This window comes from Bubalus bubalis, chromosome 7, assembly GCF_019923935.1.
Source record: "Bubalus bubalis isolate 160015118507 breed Murrah chromosome 7, NDDB_SH_1, whole genome shotgun sequence".
In the NCBI taxonomy this organism is placed as follows: domain Eukaryota; kingdom Metazoa; phylum Chordata; class Mammalia; order Artiodactyla; family Bovidae; genus Bubalus; species Bubalus bubalis.
This window is the reverse complement of record NC_059163.1, coordinates 58,989,920-59,002,827: the sequence shown is the minus strand read 5'-3', so window position 1 is coordinate 59,002,827 and position 12,908 is coordinate 58,989,920. Positions and strand designations below refer to the sequence as shown.

General features: G+C 40.9%; 1 protein-coding gene across 2 annotated transcripts in view; it reads left to right on the top strand.

Moving 5' to 3' along the window:
* Positions 1 to 8,015: 8,015 nt before the first annotated feature.
* The window catches only part of WDR19 (WD repeat domain 19), an 81,045-nt gene continuing 76,152 nt past the window's right edge, over positions 8,016 to 12,908 (top strand). Inside the window, exon 1 of one of the 2 annotated variants that reach the window (XM_025290152.3) lies at positions 8,016 to 8,789. In XM_025290152.3, coding sequence (XP_025145937.1) covers positions 8,784 to 8,789 — 6 coding nt within the window. In that variant the 5' untranslated portion in view covers positions 8,016 to 8,783. The remainder of the gene's footprint in view (positions 8,790 to 12,908) is intronic. The other variant, XM_006066133.4, reaches the window with a different exon arrangement.

Below are 12,908 nucleotides of genomic sequence, written 5' to 3'. Positions count from 1 at the left end.
CAAAGGCTTTGGTATAGTCAATAAAGCAGAAATAGATGTTTTTCTGGAACTCTCTTGCTTTTTCCATGATCCAGCGGATGTTGGCAATTTGATCTCTGGTTCCTCTGCCTTTTCTAAAACCAGCTTGAACATCAGGAAGTTCACGGTTCACATATTGCTGAAGACTGGCTTGGAGAATTTTAAGCATTACTTCACTAGCGTGTGAGATGAGTGCAATTGTGCAGTAGTTTGAGCATTCTTTGGCATTGCCTTTCTTTGGGATTAGAATGAAAACTGACCTTTTCCAGTCCTGTGGCCACTGCTGAGTTTTCCAAATTTGCTGGTATATTGAGTGCAACACTTTCACAGCATCATCTTTCAGGATTTGGAATAGCTCAACTGGAATTCTATCATCTCCACTAGCTTTGTTCATAGTGATGCTTTCTAAGGCCCACTTGACTTCACATTCGAGGATGTCTGGCTCTAGGTCAGTGATCACACCATCGTGATTATCTGGGTTGTGAGGATCTTTTTTGTACAGTTCTTCTGTGTATTCTTGCCATCTCTTCTTAATATCTTCTGCTTCTGTTAGGTCCATACCATTTCTGTCCTTAATCGAGCCCATCTTTGCATGAAATGTTCCTTTGGTATCTCTGATTTTCTTGAAGAGATCTCTAGTCTTTCCCATTCTGTTGTTTTCTGTTTCGGAGGGCAAACACACTGAAACCATACCCACAGAAAACTAGTCATCTAATCACACTAGGACCACAGCCTTGTCTAACTCAATGAAACTAAGCCATGCCTGTGGGCCAACCCAAGATGGGCAGGTCATGGTGGAGAGATCTGACAGAATGTGGTCCACTGGAGAAGGGAATGGCAAACCACTTCAGTATTCTTGCCTTGAGAACCCCATGAACAGTATGAAAAGGCAAAATGATAGGATACTGAAAGAGAAACTCCCCAGGTCAGTAGGTGCCCAATATGCTACTGGAGATCAGTGGAGAAATAACTCCAGAAAGAATGAAGGGATGGAGCCAAAGCAAAAAGAATACCCAGCTGTGGATGTGACTGGTGATAGAAGCAAGGTCTGATGCTGTAAAGAGCAATATTGCATAGGAACCTGGGATGTCAGGTCCATGAATCAAGGCAAATTGGAAGTGGTCAAACAAGAGATGGCAAGAGTGATTGTCGACATTCTAGGAATCAGCGAACTGAAATGGACTGGAATGGGTGAATTTAACTCAGATGACCATTATATCTACTACTGCGGGCAGGAATCCCTCAGAAGAAATGGAGTAGCCATCATAGTCAACAAAAGAGTCCAAAATGCAGTACTTGGATGCAATCTCAAAAACGACAGAATGGTCTCTGTTCGTTTCCAAGGCAAACCATTCAATATCACAGTAATCCAAGTCTATGCCCCAACCAGTAATGCTGAAGAAGCTGAAGTTGAACGGTTCTATGGAGACCTACAAGACCTTTTAGAACTAACACCCAAAAAAGATGTCCTTTTCATTATAGGGGACTGGAATGCAAAAGTAGGAAGTCAAGAAACACCTGGAGTAACAGGCAAATTTGGCCTTGGAATATGGAACGAAGCAGGGCAAAGACTAATAGAGTTTTGCCAAGAAAATGCACTGGTCATAACAAACACCCTCTTCCAACAACACAAGAGAAGACTCTATACATGGACATCGCCAGATGGGCAACACTGAAATCAGATTGATTATATTCTTTGCAGCCAAAGATGGAGAAGCTCTATACAGTCAGCAAAAACAGGACCAGGAGCTGACTGTGGCTCAGACCATGAACTCCTTATTGCCAAATTCAGACTGAAATTGAAGAAAGTAGGGAAAACCACTAGACCATTCAGGTATGACCTAAATCAGATCCCTTATGATTATACAGTGGAAGTGAGAAATAGATTTAAGGGCCTAGATCTGATAGATAGAGTGCCTGATGAACTATGGAATGAGGTTTGTGACATTGTACAGGAGACAGGGATCAAGACAATCCTCATGGAAAAGAAATGCAAAAAAGCAAAATGGTTGTCTGGGGAGGCCTTACAAATAGCTGTGAAAAGAAGAGAAGTGAAAAGCAAAGGAGAAAAGGAAAGATATAAACATCTGAATGCAGAGTTCCAAAGAATAGCAAGAAGAGATAAGAAAGCCTTCTTCAGTGATCAATGCAAAGAAATAAAGGAAAATAACAGTTACATTACTTATCTATAATTTCCATTCTTTCAGAAGATTGTTTCTGAAACAGTAACTTTTCCCCAGGTCTCAAATGTAACCCATTGCTTGGCATTTTAAAATACTATCAGAATGTATTGATATCTTTTTTGAAGAAAAATTCACGTCTGGCATGTTTTCAAGAAAAATCTCAAAGTCTGCAGCTACTTAAGACAATATTCACATCTCTCAACCCTACTAGTCTTGTTTTTCCTATTCTCTTTTTATTTTCTTTAATTTCTTTCCCTCCCTCTGGCGTGCTTCTCTTCTGCCCTTTTAGAGAAAGCAATATCTTCAATCATTTACCCTTGGTGGACAAGTCCATCCAGAAGTTTTTAAATCATTAATAGTAATTATTGAAACAAGGGATACACGTTTTAGTCACTGCATGCTCCCTAAACACCCAGTTTTTTTTTAAGGAACCATCAAGCTGGTTTCCAGAGGAACAGAGTGAGCATAAGTTTTTTAGCAGAAGTAGCTATCCATCTTCAGAAACAAAATAGGCTTTCCATCTGCTGCTTTACATTTGGCATACTCTAGACCAATGGTTCTCAACTCTGTGCACCACAGAATTTAAAAAGAGAGAAGGAAAGAAAGAAAAGGTAGGCTTCATCTCCAGAAATCTGTTTCAATAAATCTGGGTTGAGCCTAAGCTACTGCAAGTGAGCCCCAGCTAATTCTAATGGCAGTAAGGATTAAGAACTACAGTATGAACTCAGGGGAAGTAGTGCAAAAACTTTCTCCAGAGAATAGGAATCATTAACTTGTCATGGACCCAGCACTAATTTTATTAATTTCCTTGGCTATTTTATTCACAGTCAAGTATCTGCACCTAGAATCATGCTTCGCACAGAACTGGACAAAAATAATTGTCTAAATGTTGAATATTCAATTATAATTTAAGCTTAAAATTAATCATATATAATAGCTATTAATTTTTAAATGACATTAATATTTTTAGCTACTAATATTCCTTAGGAAACCAAAGGGAACTGTGCTGAATTTAGGATCCCCTGATCAGATATTATTTTTGAATATACTGTCTTCCCTAGTTATTAATTGTCATGCTTATTAGACTTTCTACATAATATTGTAGAAAATCATTTATTTGTTCTAATGGGCATCATTTTAAAGTTTGGAAGTATAAAAAATAAATTGAAAGCAAAATATAAGATGATCAAACAATACTGGCATTTACTGGAAATGTATACAATAAAAATTTTGTGTATTATATCTATTTATTTTAAAAATCTGAATTCCACCTAAATTTCCTAGTTTCTTTATCTGTACTTAGTTTAAATGTCATTCTTTTCCATCCCCAATCCCATACCATGCCTCTTTCTCTTCACCATGGAAACTCTCCTCTCTCATTTTCTCTCTCTCTGGAAAAACATTTTTCTGATATTATAACAAGTTAGGTTATTTTTCTCAATATCCTTTTGACAAACTTCATGCTATTTTTTGCCAGTTTTTATAGCAAATTCTGACAAATATTTTTCATAATGTCATATTTTAACAAATAAATTAGAGGATCTGGTGTCCACATGCTGGAAAAGAGCTACTGAAGAGTTAGCCTATCCTGAAGATAGCATATTTAAGAGATATTTATTTATACTTAAATAAGCAATCAATTTTAAGTTATATAGTTTATTTTTTAAAATAGCTCTGTGCACTCTAGAATTACCCCCTCCCATAGGTTGTATATAGGTTCCAAATAGGAAAAGGTTCCAAATAGAAAAAGGAGTACATCAAGGCTGTATATTGTCACCCTGTTTATTTAACTTATATGCAGAGTACATCATGAGAAACGCTGGACTGGGAGAAACACAAGCTGGAATGAAGATTGCCAGGAGAAATACCAATAACCTCAGATATGCAGATGACACCACCCTTATGGCAGGAAGTGAAGAGGAACTAAAAAGCCTCTTGATGACAGTGAAAGTGGAGAGGGAAAAAGTTGGCTTAAAGCTCAACATTCAGAAAACGAAGATCATGGCATCTCGTCCCATCACTTCATGGGAAATAGATGGGGAAACAGTGGAAACAGTGTCAGACTTGATTTTTCTGGGCTCCAAAATCGCTGCAGATGGTGACTGCAGCCATGAAATTAAAAGACGCTTACTCCTTGGAAGGAAAGTTATGACCAACCTAGATAGCATATTCAAAAGCAGAGACATTACTTTGCCAACAAAGGTGCGTCTAGTCAAGGCTATGATTTTTCCTGTGGTCATGTATGGATGTGAGAGTTGGACTGTGAAGAAGGCTGAGCGCCAAAGAATTGATGCTTTTGAACTGTGGTGTTGGAGAAGACTCTTGAGAGTCCCTTGGACTGCAAGGAGATCCAACCAGTCCATTCTGAAGGAGATCAGCCCTGGGATTTCTTTGGAAGGAATGATGCTAAAGCTGAAACTCCAGTACTTTGGGCACGAAGAGTTGACTCATTGGAAAAGACTCGGATGCTGAGAGGGATTGGGGGCAGGAGGAGAAGGGGATGACAGAGGATGAGATGGCTGGATGGCATCACTGACTCGATGGACGTGAGTCTGAATGAACTCTGGGAGTTGGTGCTGGACAGAGAGGCCTGGCATGCTGCAATTCATGGGGTCGCAAAGAGTCAGACACGACTGTGTGACTGATCTGATCTGATCTGATCTGATAGGTTGTATAATGGATTGGCTAACTCTTCAGTAGCTCTTTCCCAGCATGTGGACACCAGATCCTTTCCCAGATGAACAGGCTTAATCATGTCCCTAGTTCTTAAATTTTAGAATGAGACACTGTATTTCCCTCCTTTCCCAAATATTCAGTTAATTCAGTCGCTCAGTCATGTCTGACTTCTTTGCAACCCCATGCACTGCAGCATGCCAGGCTTCCCTAGTTTTGTTTTTTTTTAATCCACATTTATAAGAAACAGTTTTATTACAGCAATGGGACTCAGTGGTATGGAGCGCCACACCACTTGAGAGGACATCCTCCCATAAGTGAGCACCAGTGTACAACTATACAGCTTCCCCACTAACCCTTATTAAAAACACCTACTTAGTCTGCTCCTGAGACTGTTGAGAGTCTTCTAGAACAGGGGTTCCCAACCCCTGGGCCAGTACTGGTCTATGGCCTGTTAGGAACCAGGCCACACAGCAGGAGATGAAAAGACAGTGAACAAGGGAAGATTCATCTATATTTATATCTACTCCCTATTGCTTGCATTACAACCTGAGTTTCACCTCCCACCCTCTCTGTGGAAAAACTTTTCCATGAAATCTGTCCCGGGTGTCAAAAAGGTTGGGGTCAGCTGTTTTACAACACACTGTGAACACTCACTTCAGTCTACTGTAGAACCATCTAAAGGAACCTCTTCTGGCAGGAGGGATATCTCAGCTGAAAACCTACAAATGGGGTCCTGGGCTTGTCAGCACCAAACATGCAGGTTTCCCATCTGCCCCACAGCATTCCTAGAAAAGTGCTGCACTCCAGAGAAACCCTGCACCACTGCAGAGGTGGCCACTCTAGAATAGGGAATAGGCTAAAAGAAATTAAACCTAAACTCTTCATCACGAGTATCCGAGGTACCCTTGGACCTTCTTTCTGGATGAGGTCTGCAGACCCTTCAGCTCTTCTTTCTGGTAGCCTCACCTACAGGCTACACCTGGGCTGAGTGGGCAGCAATCCTGAGAGCCTGCAGGGCCTCATGCCACTCAGCTTCTCTGAGCCCTGTAGTCCCCAAAGAGCGCATCAGCTGCCTCTTCCCTGGTCATGGAACCAAGATCCTGCAAGCTGAACAGCATGGCCAAAAAAGAAAAAGAAAAGTGAAGTTGATCATTGTCACTACAGTGGCAATATATTACAATATAAAAATGTATCAAATTAACATATTGTACACCTTAAATCTACACCACACTCTATGTAAAATATATAACTCCCATTTTTTAAAAGTAGAGCTGAGAAAGTTAAGTACATAATCTAAGTTACTAAAAGGTTGTTATTGGGTTCACATTGTCTATATCTTCCCGTGTACCTCATTACCTCTAAATATCCTTTCTCTTGCATCCATATATTGAAATTCTGCCTATTCTGTTACCCTAAGGAGAAAAACAGAATAATAAAAAACAAGAAACTAGGCATTAATTAGGCTCCCTGCTTTATGTAAAATAATAATACCAAATGTTCCTTGCAGCTTAAAAATAAATTGACAATTGATTTTTCAGAAGGCATATACTTGGAAAAAAACTGTTGCTTTGTAACACCATGAAAAAGAATACAGAGGATTTAGGAAACAAATTTAGAGAACAGTGGTCTCAGTGTAATCCAGAGGGGCATTATCAGCATCACCTGGGAATGTGTTAGACCTGGAAATCCTCCAAATCCACCCAAGGACAACTAATCAAAGACTGGTGGTGGGGCCAAGCAATCTATGTTTCAGCAGGCTTCCAAGGTGGTTCAAACACCCGCTGCTGCTGCTGCTGCTGCTGCTAAGTCACTTCAGTCATATCCGACTCTGTGCAACCCCATAGACAGCAGCCCATTAGGCTCCCCCATCCCTGGGATTCTCCAGGCAAGAACACTGGAATGGGTTGCCATTTCCTTCTCCAATGCATGAAAGTGAAAAGTGAAAGTGAAGTCGCTCAGTTGTGTCCGACTCTTAGCGACCCCATGGACTGTGGCCCACCAGGCTCCTCTGTCCGTGGGATTTTCCAGGCAAGAGTGTTGGAATGGGGTGCCATTGCCTTCTCCAAACACCCGCTAAACCTCTCAAATACACAGTAAAGTTATAGAACCAATGATCTAAATGATTCAGCCTCAAAAGTTGTAGAAAGGAGCTGAAAAAATTTATTTACTTAGTAGGGGGAAATTAAAACCTATTTTATTAGGATTGTATGCTCTATTACTCAGTACTATCAGGTCAGTTTATTTCTCTTGTTTAAAACAACAGACAAGTTACAGTACAAGCAGGCACATCTTTTTTTATTCGACAGACACTCCCAAGACATGGGAGTAGGCCATGGTCATGATCCCTCTTGGCCTCCCCCTTTTTATACTTCCTGTCTCTTCCTTTTGGTTGTGCCCTATACAAAGTAGGGCTTGTACCCACCACCAGTCAAGAAAAGGAATGCAAATAGGCATACACTCTAGGCCAACTGGCATCTGCAAGTTATGTAACAGCAGGCTCTGTTGTGCATGTCTTCCCATAATTCAGTCTGTTATAATCAAGATATATATGTGTGTGTGTGTAGAATATTTATGAACCCTTAATTGGCTCCTAGTTGCCTAAGGTTACTTGAGGAAGCCCCTGTGGTTAGGTTGTACCCACTGTGTGTCTAGGGCACATGTGCAGGAGTTAGAAAAGTCTCTGTGGTTATTTCTATAGCATCTGTGAATTTTCCTGAGTGTGTCTGGGAGGGGTTTTAGAGATCAGCTTGCATCTTTTTTTTGGAGAAGGAAATGGCAACCCACTCCAGTATTCTTGCCTCGAGAATCCCATGGACAGAGGAGCCTGGTGGACTACAGTCCATGGGGTCGCAAAGAGTCAGACACGACTGAGTGGTCTTTTTTGGCTAGGCCATTCCTTGTTGCACATGCCTAACTTGCTACCTAATAGTACTAACCACCCTAAAAAATGTGCTTTATTATTTGACCTAAATAACTCAAATACACATATATCATAATTATAAACACAAAGTAAAATTGGTATACACAGGGACAAAAACTAGAGAGAAATATAGCACCCTAATTAACGCATTGATGTGAGATTTCATGTTTCGTTTCTTTTCTCTTTTTAACTAATTCTCCCATATCGGCTAAACATAATACATATAAATTCGTAAGCTTTTCTCCTGTTAACTGGTCTTCTGTCAGTTTAATTCTCAGCCCCTAAAATTAAAAGTTTCTCCCTCTTAACATTCCCTAAATCTAAGAAGCCCCATTCACTCTGTTTTAATTATTATCAATACAAAAACAATTTCCGAATTTCTACTTCTCTAACCTTTTTCTCCATCACCCAATCACCTATTAAAGACATCTCCGTTTAAATGTGTGGGTCTTGCAGCCAAATTTAAATATCTGAAGACACAAACATATTCCCAGCCAAAATCAGCCTCCAAATTGAATATCCTTTGAACAGTTGCAGTGTGAGCTCTTTGCGTGAACTGCGTGAGTACGGCCCCAGGAATCAACTCCCGCCTCTTCTTATACAACACTCAGCTCCTTGAAGTTCTCAGCGTCCCTACTCGCCACCACTGATTTCTTTGTTGTCAGGGCCTAAATTTACGCCTGCGGCTTCCACATCTCACAGAACCCTCCGATGTCATCCAATCACGGCCCAGCTAGAAAGCCAAGGCTCAGCAACGCCTCACGACGTTCAACTACTCAGGGCCTCGCTTCGCTGGCATCACGTGACTCAAGTCCCCGCTTCCCACCCACTCCCTCCGAGGTTTGGAGGCACCGCCCTTCAGCTGGCGCTCGCTGATTGGTTATTGCTCGCGCGGTCTCCTGGGTGACGGGAACGCGGTAGCCTTCTTGAAGAAGACCCGGTGCGCTTGCGCACTTGTTAGATCGCGCCGCTGCTGGATCTTTGAGATGAAGGTAAATAACTTACAAACCCGGGGGGTGCGGGACTGTGCGACCACTGGCCATTCCCTTAAACTCTCCGAGAGTCGCTTTGAGGATAGAGGCTTGTGACCTCCCTTCCTTCTCCAGAGTGCTTGAGAAATGGGGAAAGGAGCGGGGTGACCAGGGAGAGCAGAGGCGAAGTTGAAGAAACAAGGGGAAAGGAAGGAAAATTAAAGAGGAGACGGCGGGGAGGGAGGCCTCTCATTTCTAGGACCGCGGACGGAGTTGGTGCGTTTTGGCCATTCCTCCTCTGCTGGAAATGAGCAGACTGGATCTGAAGAGACTCCGAATTCGCCCGATTTCACACGGCGGGCAGAATGAGTTTGGGGGAAAAAAGCGTTCGGAGGGTCCTTGTGAAGTTGGCTCGTTCGAGTGTCAGGAGCTGCCTCATTTCTTGCAGCTAAACACCTGGCAAGGCTCCTGAACAGCCTCCTGGCAGCTGTTCAGCTCCTTAAAATGAGTGAAAATCTCCGAAAGAATCTCAAATTGTATTGGCTGTGACTGGCGCAATTTACAGATCACCTGGTGACGGTGAATATTATTCACGGGGAAATCTGCATGCACAGGTCTCAATCTCTAGAGCGTCATCCTCTGCATGCACCGGTTTTAGGATTGCGCTTATGAACCCCATTCCCGGGTCACTGGCTACAGCTCATTCACCCGTCGCCTTACCAAACAATACCCCCGCCCCACTCCTAGTGCCCCCTACTCCCCATCCCACCCCCCCTCCACCCCCTCCCCCCCTACACACACAGGCCCTGATCTGGCATAGAAATGGAAAGCTTAATTTTTTTCATTGTTTTGTACATTTTCTTGGCTATAGTGTAAATTGGAGTTGACCTGTAATCTTAACTCACATTTCTAAAGCTCTTCACCATTTACGAAGTACTTGTAGCTCAGTTGGTAAAGAATCTGCCTACAATGCGGGAGACCTGCATTCGATTCCTGGGTTGGGAAGATCCCCTGGAGAAGGAAATGGCAACCCACTCCAGTATTCTTGCCTAGAGAATCCCATTGACTGTAGCCTGCCAGGCTCCTCTGTCCATGGGGTCGCAAGAGTCCTACACGACTTAAGGACTAAACCATCAGAGTAAGGAGATACTGTTATTCCTGGTTTACAGTTGAGAATTCTATGCTTGAGGCCATTTAATAGACCTGCTTTAAGCCCTACAGCTAATAAGTGAAAAGCAAAATCTAGAGTTCCCTGGTGGTCCAGTAGTTTGGATTCCTTTCTTTCACTGTCAAGGGTCCAGGTTAGTTACCTGGTTAGGGAACTAGGATCCCACAAGCTATGTGGGTGGCCAAAAAAACAATTGTATTAAAAAATAAAGGTTGAAAGGGAAAAAAAAAAAAAGAGTCTAAAGGTTCGTTTTCTGGTTGTGAAGCTAGCACCTTTTTACGGGGTGTTGTATGTGTATGGAGCGCCTGTTGACCTTCTTTGAAGAAAAATAGTATGTAAAATCACAACCAGAGGAGGTCTACCAAGAAACTAGTGACATTCAGATTTAGGAAGCCCTCACTTGCATGTAGGGGTTCCAGGGCAATGTGGTCATAAAATTGCAAAAGTAAAATGCTTTTATACTTTTTTTTTTAAGGGTGTCGTCTTGCTCCACACAACTTGGATGCACCTGTGATTGATTATAGGCACCTCTGTTTTCAATAGAGGTGGATTTGATCATCTTTTTAACGTAGTAATTGCCTGTGATTGGTGTAAAATTTAGACCATTGGAAGAGTTTTGTGTTACCATTGAGACTGTCACACCACCTGCAATTGTATCTAAACTTCACTTGCCTAGATATAGGCATCATTGTTTAATTTTTAATTTAACCTAATGTTAAAATGTAAATTTATTCATTCAAACTTATGGCCCTAGATGTTTTGTATCAACAGTGTTTAATATAAATATAATGTGAGCCAATGTACTTTAAAATATTTAGTAGCCACATTAAAATGTTTTTAACGAAACAGGTAAGGTTACCTTTCATAATATATTTTGTTTTACCCAGTATATCCAAAATATTATCATTTCACATGTAATCAATATGAAAAATTATCAGTAAAGATAGTTTGCCTTCTTTCCTGTATTCTGTCTTTTTAAAATAAATTTATTTATTTAAATTGGAGACTAATTACTTTACAATATTATATTGGTTTTGCCATACATCAACATGAATCTGCCACAGGTGTACATGTGTTCCCCATCCTGAACCCCCCTCCCATCTCCCTCCCCATACCATCCCTCTGGGTCATCCCAGTGCACCAGCCCCGAGCATCCTGTATCATGCATCGAACCTGGACTGGTGATTCGTTTCACATATGATATTATACATGTTTCAATGCCATTCTCCCAAATCATCCCACCCTCACCCTCTCCCACAGAGTCCAAAAGACTGTTCTATACATCTGTGTCTCTTTTGCTATCTCACATACAGGGTTATTGTTACCATCTTTCTAAATTCCATATATATGCTTAGTATACTGTATTGGTGCTTTTCTTTCTGGCTTACTTCACTCTGTATAGTAGGCTCCAGTTCCATCCACCTCATTAGAACTGATTCAAATGTATTCTTTTTAATGGCTGAGTAATACTCCATTGTGTATATGTACCACAGCTTTCTTATCCATTCATCTGCTGATGGACATCTAAGTTGCTTCCATGTCCTGGCTATTATAAACAGTGCTGTGATGAACATTGGGGTACACGTGTCTCTTTCCCTTCTGGTTTCCTCAGTGTGTATGTCCAGCAGTGGGATTGCTGGATCATAAGGCAGTTCTATTTCCAGTTTTTTAAGGAATCTCCACACTGTTTTCCATAGTGGTTGTACTAGTTTGCATTCCCACCAACAGTGTAAGAGGGTTCCGTTTTCTCCACACCCTCTCCAGCATTTATTGCTTGTAGACTTTTGGATTGCAGCCATTCTGACTGGTGTGACATGGTACCTCATTGTGGTTTTGATTTGCATTTCTCTGATAATGAGTGATGTTGAGCATCTTTTCATGTGTTTGTTAGCCATCTGTATGTCTTCTTTGGAGAAATGTCTATTTAGTTCTTTGGCCCATTTTTTGATTGGGTCGTTTATTTTTCTGGAATTGAGCTGCAGGAGTTGCTTGTATATTTTAGAGATTAATTCTTTGTCAGTTGCTTCATTTGCTATTATTTTTCTCCCATTCTGAAGGCTGTCTTTTCACCTTGCTAATAGTTTCCTTTGATGTGCAGAAGCTTTTAAATTTAATTAGGTCCCATTTGTTTATTTTTGCTTTTATTTCCAATATTCTGGGAGGTGGGTCATAGAGGATCCTGCTGTGATTTATGTTGGAAAGTGTTTTGCCTATGTTCTCCTCTAGGAATTTTAGTTTCTGGTCTTACATTTAGATCTTTAATCCATTTTGAGTTTATTTTTGTGTATGGTGTTAGAAAGTGTTCTAGTTTCATTCTTTTACAAGTGGTTGACCAGTTTTCCCAGCACCACTTGTTAAAGAGATTGTCTTTAATCCATTGTATATTCTTGCCTCCTTTGTCAAAGATAAGGTGTCCATAGGTGTGTGGATTTATCTCTGGGCTTTCTCTTTTGTTCCATTGATCTATATTTCTGTCTTTGTGCCAGTACCATACTGTCTTGATGACTGTGGCTTTGTAGTAGAGCCTGAAGTCAGGTAGGTTGAGTCCTCCAGTTCCATTCTTCTTTCTCAAGATTGCTTTGGCTATTCAACGTTTTTTGTATTTCCATACACATTGTGAAATTATTTGTTCTAGCTCTGTGAAAAATACCATTGGTAGCTTGATAGGGATTGCATTGAATCTATAGATTGTTTTGAGTAGTATACTCATTTTCCCTATATTGATTCTTCCCATCCATGAACGTGGTATATTTCTCCATCTGTTAGTGTCCTCTTTGATTTCTTTCACCAGTATTTTATAGTTTTCTATATATAGGTAGTATTTTATTCTTTTCGTTGCAGTGGTGAATGGAATTGTTTCCTTAATTTCTCTTTATATTTTGTCATTATTAGTGTATAGGAATGCAAGGGATTTCTGTGTGTTCATTTTGTATCTTGCAACTTTACTATATTCACTGATTAGCTCTAGTAAT